The sequence below is a fragment of the Humulus lupulus genome, chromosome X, assembly GCF_963169125.1.
Source record: "Humulus lupulus chromosome X, drHumLupu1.1, whole genome shotgun sequence".
Lineage (NCBI taxonomy): Eukaryota > Viridiplantae > Streptophyta > Magnoliopsida > Rosales > Cannabaceae > Humulus > Humulus lupulus.
Window position 1 is genome coordinate 222,218,372 of NC_084802.1, and position 19,023 is coordinate 222,237,394.

General features: G+C 42.5%; 2 protein-coding genes across 2 annotated transcripts; one reads left to right on the forward strand and one right to left on the reverse strand.

Annotated features, from left to right (window-relative positions):
• The first annotated feature begins 12,795 nt into the window (after positions 1-12,795).
• On the forward strand, positions 12,796-14,885 carry LOC133806965 (BTB/POZ domain-containing protein At4g08455). The gene is made up of 2 exons (XM_062245060.1): positions 12,796-13,270; positions 14,240-14,885. The coding sequence occupies exons 1-2, from the start codon at positions 12,905-12,907 to the stop codon at positions 14,705-14,707; spliced, it is 834 nt and encodes a 277-aa protein (XP_062101044.1). The 5' UTR covers positions 12,796-12,904; the 3' UTR covers positions 14,708-14,885.
• Positions 14,886-15,229: 344 nt separating this feature from the next.
• Positions 15,230-18,989, reverse strand: LOC133806964 (probable methyltransferase PMT10). The gene is made up of 9 exons (XM_062245059.1): positions 18,113-18,989; positions 17,782-17,931; positions 17,412-17,682; positions 17,174-17,284; positions 16,844-17,003; positions 16,242-16,499; positions 15,986-16,108; positions 15,786-15,863; positions 15,230-15,662 (listed from the first exon to the last, which is right to left on the reverse strand). The coding sequence occupies exons 1-9, from the start codon at positions 18,764-18,766 to the stop codon at positions 15,464-15,466; spliced, it is 2,004 nt and encodes a 667-aa protein (XP_062101043.1). The 5' UTR covers positions 18,767-18,989; the 3' UTR covers positions 15,230-15,463.
• Between the last annotated feature and the right edge of the window lie 34 nt (positions 18,990-19,023).

Sequence of the window (19,023 nt, forward strand, 5' to 3'; positions counted from 1 at the left end):
TTGTTGTAACTTTACAATTGTAATAAACATTTTTAAATGTTAGTTTGGAATCCCATGTGTGGAAGTAAACGTTTTAGTGAAACGATTATACCTTTTTACCAAAAATTTTAACCTTAAATAATTAATCACGTTTAGTTACACAGTTATGGCCAAATGACTCGTTTAGCAAGTCTAGCACTATTTAAAATACACAATGTAACGGTCCTTTATTAGGAGGGCGTTACACATCTGCTGCCAGTTCTCAGGGACTGGTGAAGGGTTCTAATCTTGGTTATCATCTCTTGCCTCGATCCCAGTGTCGGCTATTCGAACTGATCGCCTTGGAGGCATAACTCTCCAAATATATCTGCAATCAATGACTCGGCTGATCAGGCAATGATTAAAGGTTTTTAGAAGTCACCCCACGGTCCAACATCAACAATTAAGCAATTACATGCAATCACAATGCTAACATGAATTCTAATAACAGGTATTTCAATAACAATGCTAACAGGCATTCCAATAATACTAACATGCAGTAGCGATGCTAATAAGCATGTATTTTCATGTACACATAGCAGTCAAGGGCCAGGCTCTATTAGTATATCTCATGCTCCCTAATAAATAGGCAAATAAGGCATTTATATCTTATTTAAGCAGTTAAACACACATAACCACATAAATAGTTACCAAACCCTGAGTCGAGCTTGTCTTTAGCGGTGAGTGTACATGCCCAGCCAATCTTTAAGAACCCTTAAACCTAGACCACTCTGATACCAAGTTGTAATGCCCAAGATAGCCAAGAACATTACAGTTTGTATTTTAAATAGTACTGGACTTGCTAATCAAGTCATTTGGATATAAACGTGTAACTAAGGGTAATTGGAAGATTAGGGTTTAAAAAATTTGATCATAGGAATAATGATTTTCATTTAAAAGTTTGAGTCTGTACATGGGATCCCAAAATAAATATTTACAAGGCATTTACAACTCCCAAAAGTAATTACAACATAAGACAGTCTAAGTGGCAAAATTAAGGTTTGGCTCTAGTCCCTATTGAAACCTCGGCCATGGCGGTCGAGCAACTGCAAATATACATGCCGCCTCTAAAGCTCTCCAACTCATTACTGGTCTAGCTTCCCATTTCCCTTACCTACACCACATAGCACTCGTGAGCCAAGGCTCAGCAAGAAAACTTAAATCAATAGATTCAAATAAGCAATAGAATATAAACAACAAGCTTAGCAATAGCAACACTACTCAAACAAACGCATAGCTCAACTTAAACAATCAACGAGTTAGACAAGCGTAGATAACACTTCTACTTATTTAGGTGGCGTTCAGGCTAGCCAAGCGTGTATCGCACTCCCAGGTTGCCCTAGCCAAATGGCTTGCGTTCTGCATGCTTATTTCCATCCCCAGCACCCTTAGGCCAAACTTTCAGATTATATATAATCAAACATATAGATTGCATAACACACAATCAGATGCAAGCATGCCTAACCAGATAATCACAAGTACAATTATAGTCATATTCATTAATAGGGACCGAGCCCCAATTACAACCAGGGAGTAGTTTTCTTACCTCGAGTCTTGAGTAGACAGTGTATGGCGATCCCGAGCATGATCCCTACTCTCGAGCCTTAGCGGTATAATCTAGTCATAACGCAATAACGGTAATCATCAAGATCTAAACTAATTAAAAGCTTCAAAATTGCTCACTAGCCTCCGGGACCTCAAATTCTACTAAACCGGATAGTAGAATCCATCCCGAGCCTTTAGGTTTGAGTTCCTGAGCTTAAAAACCCCATTTGGCCAAAATTCTCCCAAAGTTCCCTAAACACGCGCCGCAGCGCAACCCACCCAGCATCGCGGCGCTAAGACAATTCAAAGAACCACCTTAGCCTCTGAGTTCATATGGGTCGCGACATGACCTCGCGAACCCAGATTTTCTGGGTTTTTCCTACATTATTCCTCGAGCCAGAACCTCTCCAAACAAAACCCAAAGTTGGACTTAAGTCCCAATTGAGTCCTAGACTCTCAATAACACAACATCAGCAACACAATTACCCCAAACACTAAACCACAATCTTACCAAAACTCAAAAACTAAAGCTAGAGTTAAAACTCAGTCAAAACTTGAATTAATTAAAGAATTCACTGCAGAATCAGGGTACAAATCTTACCTCAACAGTGATTTTGACCCCAAACTATCTCTTAATCCAAATCCTAGCTTCAGCTCCTTAGGTTCCCTGGCCAATTCCTTAAACATTTCAAATGCTTCCCATTGGATTAAGAGAGAGAGATGAACGTGAGAGAGAGAGAGAGAGAGAGAGAGAGAATGGATGGATGGAGTTGAGAGTGTTGTTTTGTTTCCCGTAGTTTCTGAGGGCTTCTAGTCTAACTAAGTCCAACCAAGGCTAGAAAAGATATGCCCCTCATCCAAGAGTTTCCCTTCAATGCCCTCAAGGGCAAAATGGTCATTAGCCACATTTCCCGCTAATCCTCAAATTACACTTAAGATTCCAGTTAGTCCCGACATACCCAAATAATCACCTAATAACTACCCATCACCCGATAAATCCCAACTATGCACTAAATTACTAAAATACTCCTAGGCTCACCCCGAGCTGGGTATTTGACCCCGTTGTGACTTTTCTGCTAACTCGCTCACTAGGGTCGCCTCAAGCCGAATATCACTAATATATCCACATAATAATGTGGTCTCAATCACATCATGCATATAATTACATTTATACCCTCAACGGGTCAAAATTACAAATATGCCTTTATTAACAAAAACGGGCCCACCTGCATATTTAATACACATAAACATGCATACATATTCATATCACAATATAATTCATATATGCCACGTAATCACACATATATTCAATTAATTTCACATATAAATCTAATTATGCCCTCCCAACACACTAATCAAGGCATTAAGCCTTATTAGCAAATTTGGGACGTTACAGACGCCCCCAATTAAGCTCGATCTGGGTCAGGATGTTGTCCATCTTCAGGGACCCTTCTTTTGAGCACCAGCTATGTGACCTCTTCTTCCTCTTTAGTGTCTTCAACGATAGGGGTGACTTCTTGAGGAGGAGAGAGCTTGGGGGGAGGACCTCAAGCTCTAATGGCCAGTGTCTGATCTTTCCGGATCATTTTGTAAGCCACCATGGTAGCGTCATTAACTATCATCCGAAACTCCTTCTCCTTGGTAGGAATACAAGACAACATCTCATATTGACCTCCAAGGGTGTATGATCTCCCCGTTCTCTAGTGTATAGATGCACAAAGTAACAACTCAATCAAAATATGTTTAAACTTGATCAAAAATGAATTCAAGTACGAAATTCGAAGAGCTAAGAAAATTACGAGGATGGTTGAAATACTGAAGGATGCAGTTCTTGAACCCATTTTACATGAAGAATTGATCCGTGCAGTCATTTGGGTGGCTAGGGAGGTCGATGACGGAGGCCGTATTGGGGAATCTGGTGAGGTAGTAGAAGTTGTCACCTCGCCCCTTTTGTTCGAGGTTGGCTTTGAGACAAAAGAATTACATGATGTCGGCAGGGGTAGGGACATCCCACTCGTGTTTCAAAATAAATATTTCAGCCCCGCCAAAAGCCGATATGAATTGGGTGGAAGCTGGAATGGCGCCAGTTCAACGTAGTTCAAAAAATCCACAAAGTAGTGGTCTAAAGGGAGAAAGGCACCTGCTTTCAGATGCTCGTCACTCCAAGCCTCAAAGTCATCCTGAAATGGAGTGCAACTCCACTCTCCTTCAAATGGAGATCGGGCAATAAGGCCCTTGGACCCCAATTCGATACCACGGCTCAGCAAGATTTTATTCACCTTTCCTTGAGTCTTTATTCGGGATTTGATGCGCTCAGTCTCAAAAAAGGCATTGGGGTCAACTAAGATCTCCCTATCCATTACCGGGCCGAAGTGGGGAATAGGGGTCTCCGATGCAATCTGCTTGCCCTTACTCATGCTTTGGGAAGAAGAGCTTGCGACTGACTTCTTCTGATGGGCCATGATCTAGCTCGCCTGACGACAAAGCGACCTGTTAGAGGCGACCTAAGATAAAACCTTGCTACAACGATAAAGGTACGGTGACCTGAGGGTTTGAATTTGATTTATTCGACCTAGGAAACACACGAGCTAAGATATATCCTAGCAACAACGTGTGTGTCCATGTGCATTCAGTAACCATGCGCTGTAAACTCGAGAAATCCCCTGATACTTTGGGATTCGCGTGTCAGATCCAATACCTTTTTTAAGGCAGTTTGATGCAAAACCGCTTAGGGAATCGTAGCCTTTAAGCTACCCAGAACTGAGCCTAAAAATCCTCAAATTTCTATGCATACATAGGTGATTCTCTTTCAAAACTTAGAAAATTACCTGTTTTTTATGTACATTATTTCTAATCATAACTAGCACTATTGTTTTGGCTTATTAAAAACCTCTATTAAACTCGAACATGGCTGAAGTAAGAAACTATACTCAGAAATTTCATAAAAATTATTGAAAAATAAGAGGGTGAAATTTAAATTGGGTATAGAAATACTTACAAATTAGATGTTCGATCGAAGGAAGTGATGACAGATCCAAAGATAGTAGCCTGAAAGCTTCTAGAGAATGAGAGAATGCAGAAGGTTTCTGAAGGTACTTTGAGAAGGAAAGGGAAGTTTTTTTAATGCAAAGGTGGTGAGGTTCAGGTTTGTATCTCTTATTTATACTTAAACTTCAGGAACCATTCTGAGCCACTCGATTGGGTCAGTTCGGGATCCAAGGGCCTAGATTAAATAACCATTGTGACGAAAAAAAGTTGATAGGACAATTGTCACAGTACTCGAAACCCAAACAAGCACCTATTACAGATTGACACGTGTTTAGGACTCGAGTAGTGGGTGAGCACGATTTCACATAACAGAAGCCTAAAATCCCCTACTGTGCGTGTTGGAGGTGACATCATGCACGAGTAGGAGCTTGGGGCAAATGTTGTACCCCAAAATAAATACGAATTGAATCACTCAGCCCAGGGTACAACTGGCAGATAAGTGCATGGAGAAAGTGTACAGGTAGAACCTTTAGCTAACTCTAGTGTGAGCAGCTCAAGTCTAACTTGATAGTGTGACAACCAGATAATCTCCAGATTGCCTCTTGTGCCAACAACCTAGTTTGAGATGCGTGATGGCTAGATCGCCTTTTAGACTAAACTTGGCTCGTGTCAGGTTAGGTTATCTGTCCAACATTCAGCTTCAAGGAAGTGTTCAACTCGTGGAAGCCTGATCATGACGCATTGTGAAGGATCCCAAAAGACTTAGAGATTCCTTGTACACTCATTAATGCCCAGATTTTATTACACATTTATTACCCGAGACAACATATGTAAACTCCATAGGCAATCATATCCCTATGTAAATGGGAGATTATTCTGATTTATTATTTACCATATTTATGCACGCGGTTACCCAAAGCTATCTAGGAAAACCCTCTATAAATATCAGGGAATGGATAGAAAAAGTGGATGCTTCTGGATATACAGAAACTCTGCTGAAATTATAAGAAACAATTTCACCTAGAGCCTTAAATAGATTAATAAGATTATCTCATGGACTAGGTAGATTTTAACCACCGAACCACGTTAAAGTGTGAGTGTTTGTGATATTTTTCATTTGTCTAATCACGATTTAGCAAGAAAGCCTAATATCTCTGTTGTCAGATTTCTTAATCCACTGTTGGCGAAAAACCACGCCAACAAAAGGATATGAAGTTTGGAGTTGGAGATTTGATGTTGTGAAGATTCTTCTTAGCCATGTGAGAATTTGTTGCTGGAGTATTGGGCCCTAACTAGGAAAGCCTATATCAATTCGAGAGCATCGTGTGTCCAGGGACATACAAATTGGCCAGACTATGTGGGGAGTTGGTGCCCCATGTCTAGAATGTCGAGTACCTTCGTCGGTATTACCAGTAATATAAGCAATGTTTTTCTAAGTTTTGTAGTCATTTTTTAGCCTACGAGCGCATTTAATGGAAATTGTGTGTGCAAAACACGATAGATGAAATTCATAGAAATTGCTTGTATTTTAAATTTTAATTCAGTAATTTCACTTCCCAAGGTGTACCCGCTCGCTGGCTTGGACAAGTGAACGCAAACAAGTCTCCGGTCACTCGGGGGGCATAGCTGGGTCTCCTCGCTGGATAGACGCTCGCGAAGCGTGACCAAGGAAGCTAAGCTTATCCTAGTGTCAAGGTCGGTGTAAGTAGGCTGATAAACCAAGTAACCTACGAGCGGAGAACCTGAGTTGTGTCTTGAAGACCAACTATGGGTTCCCGACTTCCTATGGGCGAACGGACCCCCGAGTCATTTATACTCGGGGGAAACTCTGTCCAGTGTTAACCTCTCAGGGACCATGAGCCCAGAGTAGCACTGAGTAGCCTAGGAAGCTATGCTCGTCATGAGCAGAGCAGGCCTAGTGTCACAACCTAGGGAGTAAACCCTAGTGCTGAAAAATCAAAGTAACACGAGAGTGAATTCGAGGTTATCTCTCGAGGACCATGCGCCGGAGGAGCACTAACCAATTCCTAAACCCCAAAAAGTGAACGGAAGCTCGAGGCAGCGATTCTCAGGCGTAAGCTTCAAGTTACCTAAAACATGACCACCCGTACTCGCAGAGCAGGACCTAGGAAACTAAGCTTATCACAAGAGGAGTAAGCCTAACATCAAGGCTGGCGAGAACGGAGCAACCTAGTAAGATCTAGTATTAGTAAAACCTAAAAAACCCACTTAATGGGTGATCTAGAGTTACCCCCTAAGGACTGCGCGCCCGAGGAGTAGTAACCACGTCTCAAGCCTCTAGTCTCCCGTGCTCGGGTGCAAGCGTCAAGTTGCCAAAAACTTGACCGCAAGGCCTGGCCTAGCAGGGCGGAGAACTCAACCCACGTCCTGAGGACTATGAGCTTGAGGACTGGCTACGGGTTCTCAATTTCCAAAAATTGAGTAATCTTTACTCGGGGGCGGACCCGTAAAATGGACCTAGTATACCTTCTCAAGGACTATGCGCCGAAGGAGTAACACTACGTCTTCGAACCCTAAGTAAGATTAACCTCCTAAGACCTGAGTTGTTGGAACTCGTGGGTATAATGACACGTCGAGTGCTTCCACTCGATAGTGTACTAAAGTTACTCCAGAGGACAGTGGGCCTTGGGAACAACACTAAGTGCCTAAAAGTGTCATAATACTAGGTGAGTTGACAAGACTCGATTAGCCAAGACTCGAGCACAAGTCCCTAGTTGAGCTAACTAGGGCAATAAAGTCCTAAATCTCGAAGGCTAAGTCCCATGAGTAGTGGACGTATAAAGGTATAAACCTTGACAAATTTGTAAGACAAAATTGCAGAATTACTAAACGCTAAAAATGTGTCGAGTGATAAAGTAATGAAGGCATAGGAATAGTACAAGAAAAAGTCATTCACAAGGATATAAAGGCAAATTATTTACAAATTGTGCTCGGGGGCTTGAGCAATAAACTTGTCTGTACCCCAAAAGTGAATGGCACACAATCCTATTGAAAGAAAATAAAAGATTACAAGGGCTTATTCGCCCAGAGACGGTGTCCTCGGCCATAATGTTGAGTTCCTTGGTCAACTTCTCATTTTGATGCTTCAGATCATCAGTTTGACGCCTCAGATTCTTAGCTTAAAGTTTCAGGCCCTTGATGTCCTTGGAAACTGCCTCGGCTTGCGCAGCCTCTTCTCGGGCCTTGGTTGCTTCAGCCAACTGCTTGGAGGAATCCTCACGGGCGATGCGAATTTCCTCTTGTGCGATCGCGAGATCTTCTACCATCTTACGGGCGGCCTCCTCCACGACTTGGGTGTAGTCTGCCGCATCCTCCAGCAACTTTGACGAAGTATCCTCGAGTGTCTACAACTTGGACCGCTCCATGGCCAGTTGGTTCTCCAGCTTAGAGGCGCAGCTCTTCTCGTCCTCCATGGCCTTCTAGAGCCACGAGTGCTCCTCCAGGGGAATTGAGGTATCCCTAAGCTCCTTGAGCTCCTAGAACTCAAAGGACCTCATCGTGACGACGTCCCCAAGTCTCTGACAGAATACCATGGTCTGCACGATAAAATCAGCTAGTTACAAGGGAAGACGCGGCTAAAATAGAGAACTTGGAAAAATTGAAGGTAGCTTACACGCAGAGCGGCGAAATGGCAGGTGGCAAGGAATGATAATTCGCTATCATTGGTACAATGGGTGAAGCTGTGAAATGGAATCTCGTAGAGGGACCCCGCCAATCCCTGAAGAAGCTCCACCGCTAGCAAGGCCATCCGATCACTGACCCTCCCCGCTTGGAGGGGCTTATCCTCCTCATGGCTAAGAGGAGGCAGCGAATTCTGCGACCTGTCTTTGCGCAGGTACTCCGCCAGGACTTTGAAGTCCTTGTTCCCCTTGTTGATATGATTGTTGAAGTATTCAACCACGCACTTAAGCTTCTCCAAATCTTCCCCTTTGAAGTGTTTGGGGAAGATAATGAGGCGAGGTGTTCTAGCTGGAGGACCGCCAGACACCTCGGAAGAAGGGATTTCCTTTCCTTTCCTTTCTGAGAAGACCCCACATCGCATGCAAGGGATTCCTCTAGGTCAATGACCTTGCCAGACACCACTGGTCCCATGGGTTGGACTTGTGGAGCAGTCATCGGGGCTGCAGGGGCCGCTGAGGACGCCAAAGGCGCCAGGAGCGCAGAGGCTGCCAGGGCTGTATGGGCCGCTGAGGCCGCAGGATCAGTCACCGGGAGAGGAAGATCAACTCATGGTGTGTTTGGGACTTCAATTTGAGAGGGTCCTGATACCCTCTGACGTTTTGCCCGGATGCAGTCGGACATGCCCATGTTGTCTGCAAAAGAAAGAACCATGTTAGAATTCGAAGGGAAGGAAAGATGGATTAATAAAGCATAAAATGACAAATGCATGCAAGTATGCAGAATCTCCTCAGAAACCCCACCGCTATAAAGCTTCCCCAGGTGAAGAATGGAGTGGGAAAACTCACGGATTAGTCGACCCATCTCTTGTGTGGTGTTGGTCTCGTACTGGAAAAACCACCCGGCATGCATGGACGTCACCTCGTCTAGAGGCATGAATCCTTGAGGGGGAAGCTTCCTCTTGGGGTGGCGAAGGAAAACATCAATCAAGTCTTGATAATCCTGGAACTCATCCTCTGTCCATTGATGCTCCAAGACCTACCTGCACTTGAGGAGTGATGGGGAATCCCAGGTGTGGTCACTACTAACTCTGTGCCCTACATGCTTAGCATGGTAAAGGGTTATGGGGGATTTACCTTGAGGCATGGAAGATGACTCTATCCCCACCTCGAGCTCCGCCTCAAGCTCCTCGCTCTCTTGGGACTCGGCAGCAACCTGAACAACGAGCACTGTTTCCACGTGCTCCTCGAGCATCCTCTAGTTATACCAAAGGAGTGCCTGCCCTGCCACGTACTTCGTTTGAAGCATGGTGTCCTCCAATGATTTGTTCTAGTCCCGGAAGTTGGACAGGCTCACGGAGCTTATGCGTTGACCTTCCTGCAAAAGACCATATTTGCGCAGGAGAGCCACCGTGATGAGGAAGGTGAGGCTCATCTCCTCGTCGAGGAGGGTTTGCATCTTTTGGAACCTCTCATGGTAGGCATCCACGTGATGAGTACAATGGAAAGGACCTGCAAAAAACTCAATTCCTAAGGACCAGACACAAGAGGAGGACAACTTATTGAACTTCGAGGTGAAACTTACCAGCCCTGGCGAAGTCCAAGAGTAAGGTGGGATTGGTCCGCGTGGGGAAGCCACTTTTCCAGAAGAAGTGGTTTTTGTAGTCCTGCATGTGGCTCTCATTGCCACTCATAGCCTTGTATGACAAACTCTGGTACGTATACTTCATCAAAGTATAGTACTCATCGCGATTATCCCTATTTGGGAAGGCTTGGAAATTGTAGACGTAAAGGATCTCTGCTGGAGAAGGGGCATGCCAGTTCAGCTTCCTGTACAGAAAGAATAGCCTTGATAGCAGTTGATATCCATTTGGAGATATCTGGATAGGATCTATACCGACGAACTTAAAAAAGTCGGCATAGTACTGGTGGAGCAGTAGTGTGGCTCCCTTTTGGAGGTGAGAGGTGCTCCACGCTCCGAGGCCGTAGACGCTCTTGTGCGCCCTCTCACACTCCCGGTACAAGCGCACCAGCATGTCCCGTGTATCCACTCTGTGGTGGGAGAGGATCTTGTTAAGAGCTCCCCAGTGCCTAAGCTTGCTCGGGAGCTCCTCCGCCTCGAAGCCGTCGACGGTATAGGTTCTATCCCCTGGAAAGGGACCCATATTGGCCTCTTCCTCTGAGATGCCAACTTAGACGGGCCTCTATGTCGCCTGAGCGTTTTCTTCCCTCACTACGAGGGCCCTGCTTTGCTCCACAGCCTTCTGCTTCTTCTTCTCGGGGAGTCATCTCGCATCCCGATCCATCTCCAAGATCTCGTGGTCAAAGTTGTAAGATCCTTATCGGTGGAGATGATGTAGCTCCTTGGACATCTGAAACAAAACCAAGCAGTTAATGCCTTGACCAGAAAGAAAACAGGTCAAAACGAGAGACCCTAAGACTACTGCTCGGGGAGTGGAAGAGAAAGAATGCTAAGGGACTAGGGTATCCTCAGAACCAACAGATTGGTGCCAAAGAACACCACCGGAGTTCATGAACCTCGTTGGAATCTGGAAATTTTCCAAATTCCGGCAGAATGCCCAAAGGCACAAAAAAGAACGCATAAAGCGTGGAACAGGCCATTGTGACCATTTTAAACGTCAAAATGAGCCTAAAATGACTAAAAAGAGGTCTAAAAGATCTCTAAATGCCAAAAACATCAAGGCCATAAGCCTGCAACCACACACTTGACAAACCAGAACTTAAAAACAAGAACTGGCCGAATTTACTTACTCGATATGAAGCGCCTATAGGTGATGTGTCGCGTACAAACCCGGAAGTGCTTCTTGTTATTGAACCAGAAAAATAATGATTCTCTCCAACCGTCCAGGTCGTCAAAGACACAGATGTCGATGATGGTTTTAGGTTCTGGAAGTGGTAAAAATTTGGGACGAGTTTGAGAGCTCTGATACTTTTCGAATTTCAAATAACCAAGGCGACTGTGTGAGAGGCAGTTCTCAAGTTTTATACTCGAAGAACTTGGGGTGGAAGCAACTCCACCCCGACTGTTGATCACCTATGAGGTAGGCACTCAAGCGTGATCCAACAGCCACAATTATCAAGGCATGGATCGTGATTATTAGCATGGGAAAAGGTAGCCCCGGATACAGGGCGAAAGGACACTTCGGGTATAGATTGGATGTCTTGGGAGTGGAATAGACTCTTTATTAATTGCACTGATTGATGAGCCTAGCAATGGGGATCCAACACGTGGTTTTGCATTTTTCGAATATGACATCATGAAGAGCTCAAGAGCCACCTCTTGAGGACCCTTGAAATTACTCCTCTCAGATTAAGTCTCCATTGTCTGAAACACAAGTGAAGACTTAGGGGGAAATGTTGTCTATGATTTCATCATTGGACACGTGGCAGTCATTAGAGAAGTAATTAAGCTCCTCGGGAGTTGATGAAGTTCTGTAGAGCTCGTCCAGAGCTCCTCGGAGTGTAGTATCTGTCCCAGCAGGCCGAGTTTCTCTCGGGCGTGGATGTCTCCCAAGTGAGGCCACGTTTCGAGGACGACCCAGGAGGTCCACCTGTCTTCTTGATCCGTTAGTCCTCCAGGTTTAGGAGCTTTGTCCTCGGGCCTGGGGAGAGCGCCAGGTGTCACTCACTGTAGCCTTGGGCCACCACAAGATTGTCTGACAACTTTTTGGGTGCCTCGAGTAGTGGCACCAAGTTTGTACTATCGACAATTGATATTTCCCACATAGCCGCCTCACACAGGAAAACATGCAACTGCACCTTAACAGTGTCAGGGGCATGTCTCCTGTAAAGTTGATGGACTACGACCTACGGATTGGGTCCCCTACGATACGCACGGGCCCACAGTCTTTATTAGAGCATTCATAAGGGTTAAATACCAATTAACTCCCCAAATAATTGGAGAATATTTGTAATTAATGATACTAATGACCTTCAGCCCTTATAAATAGGGCGAGGATACAATTGAAAAATGATTCACAACTTTTGTACTCAGAGCAATATATACGCTGCCTCAGAAAACCTCAATTGAAGCTTGCCATCTCAAGGTTCAAGAACACTAATACTAAAGATTCGTAGACTAGGTTATTTTATAATTTGAACCACATAAAATCTTGGTGTTTATCTTTATTATTTTCTTTAAAGTTATTTTATTAAGTTGATAGCGAAAAATGCAGTCAACAACTAATTTTTATTTTATATGACATTGTATTTGTAATTATAGCAGATATACCACTATTTCTTGGAAATTCTAAATAATTTACAGTGTCGAAATAAAAATTCAAATAGTAATAAGTATGCATGCAACAAATTATTTGAACGGATTTTGGGACATATTAAATTATTTAAAATTTCTCAAAAACTAATAAAATAAATACTGTAAATATAATATATATCGTCGTATATAAAAAATTAATTATAACTATGTAAATGCGAAAACATAAAGGTACACCAATAATCCTTGAAGTATTGACTAATAAATTTATGTTGGAGTAGTACCCAAATGTATAATCCCATAAATGTAAGATAATTATCAAATCATCTAACCCTCGATACAAAAGAGAATTGTGAATTGAAGGTAATAAATGCTAGGTGAGAGGGACATTTTTTATCTTTTAATTATTAGCACTCTAGAATATAAATAAATAAATTCAACGCTATATCCACGGCTCGTCGGAAAGGGCTGTCACAGCGTGATGCGACGGCGCCGTCTTACGTCGCAGAGTCAGAATTACGAGACGGATATGGACTCGGATTCAGATTCAGTTACGGAGACGACGAGGTGCATATCGTGTCAGGAGGACTACGACGCACATGATGGCGGCACCTGCAAGGAGTGCTACGACGAGGCCAACGAGACGGAGGAGGACCTCAAGCGCGAGATCGAAGACCTCAAAGCCAAGGTCGCTTTTCTCAAGCTCTGCGATCCTATCTATTATCCCAACCATTACTGCACTGGCCCTAGGTCCTATTCTCCTTGCTTCTCCGACGTCGTTTTGGTTGCATTCGAAGGCACTTCCGGTGCTCCTGCCCCGCCCGTTCCGGCTCATAAGGCTGTTTTGGTCAGTACCCGGTTCTTCTTCTTCTTTATTATTATTATTTCGTTTATTTGCTCTTCTTTATGCAAATGTCTATGGATTGTTCTGTACTATAATGTTATGCGACACGCAGTGTGGTTATTAAATGAAGTGAAATATGCTTTGTTTATCCATTTGAATGGAGTACTGGAATATATAATTTTGTGTATTTGGGCGAAATTCCACTTCTTTAAACCTCTTAAACATTAAGTTTGAATTTATGTGATGCTGGCATAGCATTATGGTGGTAAAGAATCCTTAAACATGAGAGTGAATCGTGATGGGGTTAGAGTGTTATTGTTGATGAAGAAAAGTAATTCAGGTAGTCAGGTGTTAATACTTTAGTTATCATTTGTTAATTTTGTGCTGGTACATACTTTGCCTTACCTTGAGTGTAGAGTTCAGAGACATGTCTCGAAACTATGAAGCTATTCTTATTCTTATCTGGCTCCATTGCTTGATTCATTCCCAAATCCATTCGATTTGGTGATTTTGTTTGCGCTTGTACAAGTAGTTGTGAATTTTATAGATGGAATGGAGGACTTGCAATGTTAATTTTTTAAAACCTGAGGTGCTGAATTATGTATCAAGTCATGTGCCTTTAATTGGATTGCTAGTTCAATATAGTGAATATTCAATGCTTTCCCTTCAATCTAAGTTCCAGCTTATGTGCGCGTGTGGTTTATTACTTGACACTAGCCATATATATATATAAATGGTAATCTTGTTCCTGCTGAAGTTTCGTGTGTCGAGAATTTAAGATAGTCTTTTCTTTTGTCAATTGTGATTATCTGGCTTAGTGCACGTAGCAAATTGCTCTTTGATTTAAGCAAATTTACCTGCTCTGCTCTGCTTTTTTACTCTGGAAAAGGTGAAGTCCTGGAACAAATCACCATCATTATTATCTTTGTCTTCTTGGATTTGACATTTATTGTGCCATTTGACACATAACAGGTGAGTCGTTCCCCAGTATTCAAAGCCATGCTCGAGAGTGAAATGGAAGAAAGCCGAAGCGGCACCATAAAGATCAACGATGTATCATACGAGGCCCTTCGTGCCTTTGTCAACTATTTGTACACAGCCGAGGCCAGTCTTAATGAGCGTATGGCTTATTCCCTCGTAGTGTTGGCTGAAAAATATCAGGTAAATCATCTCAAGACCTATTGTGAGAGGTTCCTGGTATCCACTTTGAACTGGGACAATTCAATTGGGAGCTATGCCTTCGCCCACCAGCACAATGCTAAGCTTGTCCTCGAGGCATCCTTGCTACTGATTACAGAGAACATGGACAAGCTAACTAAAAGAGAGGAGTATTTGGAGCTTAAGGAGAAAGATCCACGCCTTATAGTTGAAATCTATGAAGCTTCTCTCTCCAAACAAGTCAATACAGCTGCCTGTAAAGATTCTTCTCAGAAGACATAGAGATGATTACTTGAGCAATTGTGGTTTTATGCTGATTTTGGGGCAAAAAATCATTCTCTAGTCTGTGGAATATTGACTCTGGACGAGTTTTAGTTTTTAGTTTTCTCTGTAGAGATTTCTGTTTTCTTCGGTCCCCTAACTGTGAATAAAGAAGTTTGGAAAAATCATGGTGCATTAACTGATCCTCTCCAAAATGTTTTTATATATTTTGTTATTTTGTTCCTTTTCCTGCAACTTGCATAAACTTCGTAAAATAATTTCTTGATTTGTCAATCGTAAATAGCTAATTTGGCGTGGTGAGTGGGAAAATAAACAATCTGTTCCGTGCCTTTAATATTGTTTTGGGAGTTGTATTACGGCAGCTCAATTCTTGCCACTCCGTGTGCCTTGTCTTGTGGATCTCATTCTAGAAATGAGAATATTGACCAAACTTCATTTTTTAAGTTTCAAGGGAAGACAAAGCTAAACATTAAAGTAACTAAAAGCGACAAAATGCAAATAGTACATTTCAAGAAAAAACTTTAACAAAAGCCAACTTGGTTATCTTATTATTATTAATGTAAAAAACAATCTGCTAGTATGAAATTCTTTCTTTTCCTATTCTCTTTTCTTAGGAAGGACATGAATGCTAAAATACTACATACATATTAAAAATAAATTTGCATAATGACATACAGTTAGCTTAAATGTTATATTTGAGATTTTCAGGTAGATGGAAACCTAGACATTGAAGATGCTTTGGATCACCGGAGCTTGTCACAACCGCTTCTCACATATTAGGATTTTCCAGCTTGCAAAAGGACCTTCACCTGTGTCATGTAATGCAGGCACCCAACCTATGGCACTAGCAATTTCTTGAAGTTCGCTTATTACAGATACTGAGTCACGTATATAAGCCCGGCCACCGGGCCTCATCATCCGATCAATCTCAAGCATGATGCTTGTTATGTTACATCTGTACTCAACCAAATATAGTCTTTAAGTTGCAGAGAAAATAGGGTTTACTTGCTCAACATCATAGGCTACGTAAAATTAAAGTAATTAAATTGCACAAATAAGAGGTCAAGGGACATTATACCTCTTTTTTTCAATAGAGAAGAGACCTGCCGCATGTATTAAGTCATATGTCCTTGGATAAGTGTCAAATGGCTCGCACCTGCCAAGCAAACAAGAGTCCAAAGTTACAGGGGATGAAATACAAATAGTCTTAACTGTTTTTTTTCAATCGTTGCCTTCCAACACTACGAAAAACTTGCACGAGGTGCGTTAATGCCATACCAATCATGCATAACTCCAACGAGTCCACGATCATAGATAACAGGCAACGTATTAAACCCACTAACAGGGACAACGTTCATAACCCAGCCATCATATTGGTGCTCGATGAGAGCTGTTGCAAACCTGCCATGACAAACATGATTTCCAATCAAATTGATGATGAATATGGAGTTAGAAAAGGCATAAAAATTAAACCAAACTAATTAATAACATGATTAAGGTAGCAGAAGAATAAATGTTTCTTTTATTTGTATACCCTCCAAATCCAGCTCTCATGTCCAGAATATTTCTAAACTTCAACTCTCTCCAGTGATAAGCACGAAGATAGCCATCTATTATATCCTTCCAGTACTGTGATTCTGCTCTAAGGAGTTCCTTTCTAGATATGTAGCCATCCATCGTTATGCTCTGGAGCCTTTCTGGTGGATTTTGAAGTCGTTCAGGCCATGCAGTAAGGTTAGCTCCAAAACCATTATCGGGCAATCGAGTGATGCATGGCTTCAAACTAACGTACCTGCCGAAAATATACAAATTAAGGAGTGAAAATAAGAAATGAACCTGCCAAAAATATATTTTCAAATCCCATATATCCACAGATATACCCTGCCACAAATATGAAGCACATTTCAAGATAATAACAGAAAACCACTCAATCATTAGTTCCTACTGTTGGACTTGGACTTCTAACAATCTGCATTACGAGAGTCCTACTAAGTCATCTTCCACCTACTCCGTGACATTCTCAATTCCTCACTCAGACATCATGCAAAAAGTAAACTACGCAAATTTATAGACCACGGCAGTTGAAAATGAGTTTTTATGAAGTTGACGGCAGCATGAAAGGAAATAGGGTGTTACCAAACACTATCTGGATCATCAGTGGTATCACATAGCTGAGGCTGCACTCCAGGGTTGCGATTAGAGTAGCAGCTATTGTTCAAAGGCTTCTGCCATATAACAATATATCCTTCTTTCTTTACAAGTTCCCAACAAATACGGGTGGTGAGGTCTTCCATCTCTGTAAAATAATGAACCCAAAAATGATTGCAACCAAAATGAAGAAGACCAAAATGGTTCAGATGCATAGACTGAAAAACAAAACGGCCACACTCCTGGATTTGCAGCATTAAAACCAAGAAAGATATTTTATGCAGCAATGAAATGTAACAAATTAACTTGATGAACAACCTTTCCATTGTTCTTGCAGGTTTTCTTCGTGTTTATTAACAGGTTGTGCTGCCCAAACAAAATATCCTCCGGCCCTTAACAACCTGTTGACCTCGAGAAGCAAAATTCCGTCTACATCACAAGCACAAGAGTGAGAAATCTAAAATGTGAGATGAAATCAGCAAAAGGAATTGTCTACAAAAATCTTGTAGGGAGGAAACATTTTCAACACGAAAAAGATACAAGAAGAAAACAGCACCATCCCGAGTCCAATTAACTCTGCATCTTGAGCAATGAATCAAGTCAAATGCCTGGCTTGGATACAACAACCGCCTCGTGGCAAATGCGGCGACCATAGCAGGCACACCTCGCTCCAATGCAAACTGAATCTGATTCTTATGGACATCTTTCGGTGCTATTGACAAAGTGGTCACATTACGTTGCATCAAAAAGGCTCCGAAACTTGCCACTCCACAACCAATGTCTAACGCAATTCGTGTGTTTCGCCCGAATGCAATTTGGGGAACCATCTGTTATTCAAGTAATCATAAGACTGATGAATGTCATTACAAGAAAAACCATTAATGTAAATTAATTTAATGTTACAAAGAATCGTGAAAGTCCCCAACCTCTGAAATCTGGTCCAAGTATTTATCCGCACCATGAATAAACTGTGTCCCACCTCCAGGAAAAACAAATTTATCTTCCTTTACAGCTATCCAATTCTGACCGCCTTTGTCTGCAACCAGACGTGTATGAGGAACATTACTGAACCATACCTGCAAAATTCAATCTTGATCATCAACTGAGAGCATATCTTCATAATAATATCATGAATATAAAAAGAAAAGAATTGAAGAACTACAGTTTTTGCAGCAAGAACAAGAACCAGAACAATTCCAAAAGAAAGAAACCCAATTCAATATCAACGACAATGTAGATACTTCCGGTTCAATTTACCTCGTTTCTGCTTTGCGGCCATGGAATCCGATTCTGGTAGCCTTTGGGCCTCGGCACCACGCAATCCAAAGCTTTGCCTTCGCCAGGGCAATGCCTCTCGAACTTCTCCCCTCTCTGGGTCGAATTCAACTTCTTTATCTCCTCCACATTATCCAGACAAGGAATGTAGTCCATCATGCTCTGATCACAGAGCTTGAACTTCTCAACCCTAACCTTCTCCTTAACCCCATTGTCTATTCTTTCACCTCCACCGCTGCAATTCCTCAGATCCTCTATCAAACTCGGATCGAACTCTCCGACCTCAAACTCCTCCGACATCGCCCCATTCTCGTCGACTATCCCCGTCCTCCTCGCTGCCGAGGGAGGTGGCGGAGGTGGAGGTGTCCGCAGCGGTGGCAGAGGAAGAGGAGACGACAATGGAGAATCCATCAGTGAGGGGGAATTAACAGACGAAGTGAATCCTCGAAAATCACCATCATCATCGGAGACCACGGAGGAAGGGGAGAAGAAAGTGAAGGCGAGGGGATAGTAAGAGTTAGAGAAGAAATGACAAGCGAGGAAGAACACGGAGAGAGAGATTAGAACAATGGCGGATACTTTGACAAAAGTCGGGGTTTTGAGAATGTCGGTTGCGGTGGAGGTGACGGTCTTCATGGTATTGATTGATTTGATTGGATGATGAGAAAAGTAAGTAAATAAATTTTCTGGGGAAAATGATCCGTTTGATCAGAAAGCTGATCTCTGAATTTGGATTCTAGAGAGAGAAAACGAGAAGGAATGACTCATTCCGTCTCCATAGTAATCAGTGAAGAGGACAAAGCACAGTAGTACTACTATAGTGAAGACAACACAAGAGCTGTGCTATAAAAAATCTCTCTCTCTACTATAAACGGGGGAGTTTTATTTATTAC